Source organism: Muscardinus avellanarius (assembly GCF_963383645.1).
Source record: "Muscardinus avellanarius genome assembly, chromosome: 10".
Taxonomy (NCBI): domain Eukaryota; kingdom Metazoa; phylum Chordata; class Mammalia; order Rodentia; family Gliridae; genus Muscardinus; species Muscardinus avellanarius.
Window position 1 is genome coordinate 64067069 of NC_137796.1, and position 6718 is coordinate 64073786.

General features: G+C 40.9%; 1 protein-coding gene across 1 annotated transcript; it reads left to right on the forward strand.

Moving 5' to 3' along the window:
- Window positions 1-776: 776 nt before the first annotated feature.
- Window positions 777-1715, forward strand: LOC308268599 (vomeronasal type-1 receptor 3-like; the record flags this gene model as incomplete). Its single annotated transcript, XM_080703715.1, has 1 exon — window positions 777-1715. One exon carries the CDS (start codon window positions 777-779, stop codon window positions 1713-1715), a length of 939 nt encoding a protein of 312 aa, XP_080559841.1.
- Window positions 1716-6718: the final 5003 nt, after the last annotated feature.

Below are 6718 nucleotides of genomic sequence, written 5' to 3' on the forward strand. Positions count from 1 at the left end.
TCAAAACTGAAATAAAAAGGGCAAGGGGTGTAGCACAGTAGTAGAATGCCCTTGGGTATCTCCAGTACCAAGAAAAAAATTTTACAGAACCAGCTACCTATTCACCCTTTACAAGTGGAGAAATGACTTCAAATCTTGAGAAGAACTTCATGGAATACATTTTTAAGTAAATTTTCTAGGAGGCACCTAATGTAAGTGGGACATGTTTGCTTTCAGTTTACATAATACATGTAGCCCATGTCACATATTCCCATGCAGGAACCTCTGGCTCAGAAGATGAACATTGGTCACTGGGAACTGGAATGACCAGGGCCCCTGAGAGGCAAAGAATGATGCAGACACAGAGAGCAAATTCAAAGGGGGCAGGCCAGGGGACTGCACTCAGAGGTGAGGTCCTGCTGGCTACTGGCCCACAGATTTTATTGTCATTCTAAACAGGAAGGTTACTTTCAGACACTGCTGAACATGTGCAGAAAGTCCTTGAGGTAAGGCTTAACAGTTAAACTGCAGAACATGTACAGAAAAATCCTTGAAATAAGCCAGCTAATAAGGAAACCATTGAGGATGTGCAGAAGATCCGTGAGATAATTTTTAACAAGTGGGATACCTAAGAGTTTGCACCAGCAAGAAAAAGAGGAATGTTTACCTTGAAGGAACAGGCTTCTTTCAGTGAGTTCAAAAGTCTGGTCATGGATTCCCAAGACCCTTAGACTTTTCCAAGGCAAATGTTGACTTGCCTCTGGCAGTCACATTCTCCACGACTGGGATCTTACAGGATGGCCACCATGGATCTGGTGATAGGAATGGTATTTTTGTCACAGACTGTAATTGGAATGCTAGGGAATGTATCCCTTCTTTATCATTATCTCTTCCTTTACTTCACCAAATGCAGGCTTAGGTCCACAGATTTGATTCTCATGCACTTGAATATAGCCAACATCTTAATCCTTCTCTCTAAAGGAATCCCTGAAACCATGGCAGCTCTGGGATTAAAAGTTTTCTTCGGCGATATTGGATGCAAACTTCTTTTCTATCTTCATAAAGTGAGCAGGGATATGTCCATGGGCAGCACCTGCCTTTTGAGTGTCTTCCAGGCCATCACCATCAGCCCCATGGACTCTAAATGGGCAGAGCTTAAGGTAAAAGCTCCCAAGTACTTGGGTACCACCAATGTCTTCTGCTGGGTCATGACGATGATTCTCAATATTAGGGTACCTCTGGCAATCTCTGCCAAATGGAGCAACAGAAATAACACAAACAAGAGAGATTATGGGTACTGTTCTGCTGTCCCTCAAAACAAAACCACTCACATATTCTATGTACCAATGGTATTATTCTGTGACATATTCTTTGTGGGGCTCATGCTTTGGGCCAGTGGCTCCATGGTTTTCATGCTATACAAACACAAGCAGCAGGTGCGACACCTTCATAAGACCGTCTCCCCCAAGTCCCCCCCTGAGTCCAGAGCTACCCAAAGCATCCTTCTCCTGGTGAGCACCTTTGTGTCCTTGTGTACTCTCTCCTCCATTATTCACATTGTCTTGTCATTTTTAAAGAACCACAGTTTGTGGCTGGTAAACATGTCTACACTAATCACTGGCTGCTTCCCAATGGTCAGCCCCTACATCCTCTTGAGCCGTGATTCTAGAGTACCCAGACCCCACTGTGACTGGACCAGTAAAACCAAATCCCCTGATCTCCTGAGGGATATGTAGCTTGTGATTCCAGTACTTAGGAGGCTGAGGCGGGAGAAGCACATGCTTCAAGCCAGCCTAAGCAATTTACCAAGACTCTCAGAAACTTAGTGAGACCCTGTTTTGAAATAAAAATAAAAATAGGGCTGGGGGTGTAGCTTAGAGGTAGAATGCCCCTGGGTTCAATCTCCAGTATGGAAAAAGAGAGAGGAAATATAAATTGAATATGTATAACAATGGTCAGTTGCTTACTCAATAATTTCTTTCAAAATATAAGCAAAGCACAAGAGTGTGGGTTAGCATAGATGGTTGACCTTCTGCTAAGAAAAAAACCTTAAAAGCTGGATATAGTGGAGCATGCCTACAATTCCAATATTTAAGAGGCTGAACCAGAGGATCACAGGTTAAAGGCCAGCTTCAACAACTTAGTGAGACCTTGTTTCATTATTTTAAAAAAAGGGATAAGGGTACAGGTGAGAGGTAGAACACTGCTGGGTCCCGTCCCCCGTAACACACAGACAGACAGACAGACAGACAGACAGACACACACACACACACACACACACACACACATATACACATACACACTCCAGTATGCAGCATGAGTTTTCTTAGAATGTGTCTCTCGATTACCGATGAGACACCGTACACCAGTAAAGTCACAGATTGCTGGATCTGACCTGATGAGAATGTCTTTGTGAAGTTCCAACTTTTCTTCATCAAAGCTTCACGGGTGACTCCAGGGCTCCACAATTCCAGTTACTTTAAGACTTCTCCAACATGCTGAGCCAGAATGGGTGGGAGAGTTAAGACTACTCATTGGGACCCAGAAATGTCTAAGTCCTCTGCCCTGCTGTCATCTGCATTCCTCCATGACTGTACTTGAAGTGTTACTTCTGGGTCATAGAAACCCTTGAACAGCAAATAAGGTGTCCCATAGTTGAAGGAATGTTTCTCATATGATATGCATTAAAAAATAACTGAATTAAGCCAGCCAAGGTATGGTGGCACATGTTTATAATCTGGGTATTTAGGAGGCCAAAACCAGAGAATCACAACTTCCAGGCCAGCCTCAACAACTTAGTGAGTCTCTCTCCAACTTAGTGAGACCCTTAAAGAATAAAAATAAAATAGGGCTGGGGTGTAGCTCAGAGGCAGAATGCCCTGAGTTCAATCACAAGCACCAAGAAATAAAAATTCTGGGTCAAAGTGGACTTGAGTAGTTCAACATAAGTTTTTCTATTGTTCTTTACTTTTTCACGGATTTTGTACCTTACGCCAGGAGTCAGCCTGGAGACTCAACATTGTACTGCTTTTTATGCAGAAAATCCTAGAGACACAGTGAAGCTCTCCTTAAAAAAACTTTAACTTTGTTTTATACTCTTATTGGTACATTGTAATCATACATCATAGTGAGGTTCAAAATCATACAGACCAACATGCACACAGGTCTTGTTCTGTATCTCTTCAGATCCCACCCCTCCCTCACCCCTCTCCACATATAACAGAAAGATTGGTGGTGATGCTTTCATACAAGGACATAGCATTATTTGATTTATTCCTTTCATCAGTTCTCATCAGGATGAAGAAAGGGGACATGTGCTCTGCTCCTGACAGCGAAATTCTACTCATAAGATAGTCACCTGCTTTTTATTGATTAAAGATAGTTTCTTCCCAATGAGAAAAGGTCAATTAGTGATGCACTATCTTTGCCCTCTCCCTCCAGTGTTTAGTTGTTGGTTTTGTCTTTATATTTTGTTTTGTTTTGCTTTGCTTTGCTATTAGGAGTATGCTAATCCTCAAAAAGCCCTGGATAAAATCTAGGGAATATGGTGGAGCACATTTTTAATCCCAGCACCTGGGAGGCTGAGGCAAGAGGATATCAGGTTCAAGAACAGCACCCGCAAATAGTGAGATTCTCATCAACCTAGTAAGGCCTTGTTTCAAAATAAAAATAAAATCGAAATGAGAGTGTTACTCAGAAGTATAATGTCCCTGGATTCAATCCCTAGTACCACTAAAACAAAACAAAAATCTAGGGAGTCTATGAACTTTAGTGGGAAAAAAATTAGAAGATTTTCAATAGCTTCTAGCTAGAAGTTTTTGTTTCCCTCCAACTGGATGTTAATAACTGGATGTAGATAACAGTGACTGTCTTATTATATAATATTCTCACAAAGAGAAATCCAATATTTTTCTTTCTTTTTTCTTTTCTTTTCTTTTCTTTTTTTGGTTTGGTGATAATGGGGATGAAACCCAGAGGCATTCTACCTCCAAGCTACACCACCAGTCCAGCCCTATCTTTATTTTGAAACAGGGTCTCACTAAGTTGCTGAGGGCCTCACTAAGTAAATGAGATTGGCCGAAAATCTGCAATCCTCCTGTCTCAGCCTCCAAAGTACTAGGATTATAAGTGTACATTACCATGCCCAGTTGAAACCAGATATATTTCTATCACATCACAATTGTTGTAGATATTATGTTATACATGCTTAACACAACTTTTATACACTGATAACAGAACTAATTATTTAATGCTCTATTAAAGAAGTATATGTATTATTCTATCACACATTTCTATGAATACATTTTATTTTCTTTGTAGGTCTACAAAAAGAAACAAAATTAGTCTGAGGCAATTAGGAAAAATGAAAGCACCTATAAAACATATCATACTTCAGAATATTTTATAAATATTGAGAGAAACTAACCAAACATAATTTTACAGTGACTTTCAATAATAAAATGTACAAAGCCAAAATAACCAATTTCCTTATTATTGAAAATTTACTTAAAATTGGGGCTAGCCTATTGTTTACTTGTGCTATTATTAAAGGGTGTCAATCTCTCCTAGAAATATACCATGACAATCTCTCATTCTTGGTCCTTTCTTCCAGAGAGAAAGATTTCAAATGGAAAGCCTGAGTAGGGGAACACAAGAGGTTTATTTCGGGAAGTGGGGGTACATAAAAAGTCTGTGATAAAGGGGTAGATTTCAGCAAAAGATTCTAGAACAGCCCATTTCTGTGCTGTGGGATTTATGTACTCTGGAAGCCTCTCTCATGTAGATGCATTTGGGGGAGGAAACTATCTCTTATCCTGTCACAAGCTTAGTGCACCTGTGCTGTTTCCACCATGTTGGAAACTTTCTCAGAAGTACTTAAGTGAAAGCCTGGGGGAGTGGGGTCAGAATCTAAAATGGCAATTCCAGCTGGGCAGGGATTCTCTCTATCTCTTCTCCTGAGGGCTGGCTGGATCCTCTATCCCATTTCTTTTCCTGCCCTGCTATCTCTAATCTAACTACCCAACACAACGAAAATAGTATAGGTGTGTCAGTTAAGCATGTTTCATAATTCATTTCATCCTTTCAATAAATAACTTTGAGACTGTTTCTATCTACATTTTAAGGACAGTATCATTATTCTCATGGAATTCACTGCTAAAAAAAAAAACTCCAGAAAATAAATGGACTCATTTCCTTTTTTAATACTCTGGACCCATTGATAGAGTACAGTGCTACACTGTTTGAGTATTGGAATGAATTCGCCAATAAAACAAAATTTCTTGAAGAAAAATATAATTCCACATTTCCCCAAGGCTGTGAGAGACTGTAACTAAAAATCTCCCTCAGAGTCAAAATTAAGAGTCAAGAGAGGTCACTGTTTAAACGATACAGAGCCAGTCATGGTGGTGTACACCTGTAATCTCAGTACTTGGGAGGCTGAAGCAGGATGATCACAAGTTTGAGGCCACCTTCAGCAACTTAGAACTTCAGCAACTTAGAGAGTTTTAGTTACAATCTCTCTGTCCTTAAAATGTAGATAGAAAGTCTCAAAGTTAGTTTGAAACTCTGTTTCAAAATATAAGATAAAAAGGGTCAGCAGCTTAGATCAGAGGTAAAAGGTACATGGGCTCAATCTTTAGTACAACAAACAAAAAGAAAATACAGAGCCACAACCATAGCCAGGGGCCTTTGCACAGCTTACTCACACTTCAGTCACTTGCTCACACATACAGATGAATTTCATAGCTTTCTATTGACATTGTTATACACCTTTATTCCTTCTGTTGACTCAGTTTTTCAGATGATTATGTCCAATTTTCAAAAGATCATATATGACAGCTTCATAAGCTATATATATATATATATATATATATTGGTGGTGGTACTGGGGTTCCTGGAAACCCTTCTACCTCCGGTTACACTCCCAGACCTATTTTATATTTTTATTTGGAAACAGGGTCTCTTAAGCCAGTGAGGCTGGCTTTGAACCTGCGTGATCCTCCTGTCTCCGGCTCCCAAGTGCGGGGATTACAAGCGTGCGCCACCACGCCCAGCCATAAGCCATATTTTGTTTTATGTTTTTTTCAGTTTTTATTTTTTTGTGGCACTGAAGGGTGAACCCCAAAACACTCTACCACTGAGCTATACCCCAGTCCTATTTTATTATTTATATTTTGAGACTCTGTCTCACTAGGTTGCCCAGGCTTATAAATCTCACTTTAAATACAACTTAAATTTGCAGAACGTAAACAGGTAGTGTTATTCATTGATCCCCAGTATCATTTGAAGGCCTATCATCTGCACACCTAGCACGGCCCAGGATGTGCTATTTCTTGGGAAGGGCTGCTCTCTCCTCCTTCCCCGCCTTCATTTTTCCATCACTTCCTCATCATCTGAGTCTTGAGGCCAAGTCCTCTCCATCATCTGAGGGGCTCTCACTCCCCACCACTGTCCTTAGAGGAGGAAGAGACAAGAAGGTCCTCTTAGAGAACACTCTTCTTGCCTGCGGAACGCATATTGTTAATTGGATGCACCTGACCATCCCAGTCCATACCAGGGAACTGAGAACAACCCTGGAGCTGGGTCCTGGCCCTAGTTTGGGGTGAGGGAAGCATCGAAGCCCCTGTAGACCTTGCTGATCTTACCCGGCACTTCCTCTTATCTCAGAAGTGCCCACTTCCGGGAAGCTCTCCCTTTCCTGCTGACATTTCAGCCTCTTATTCTGCCTCTTAGATGGTGG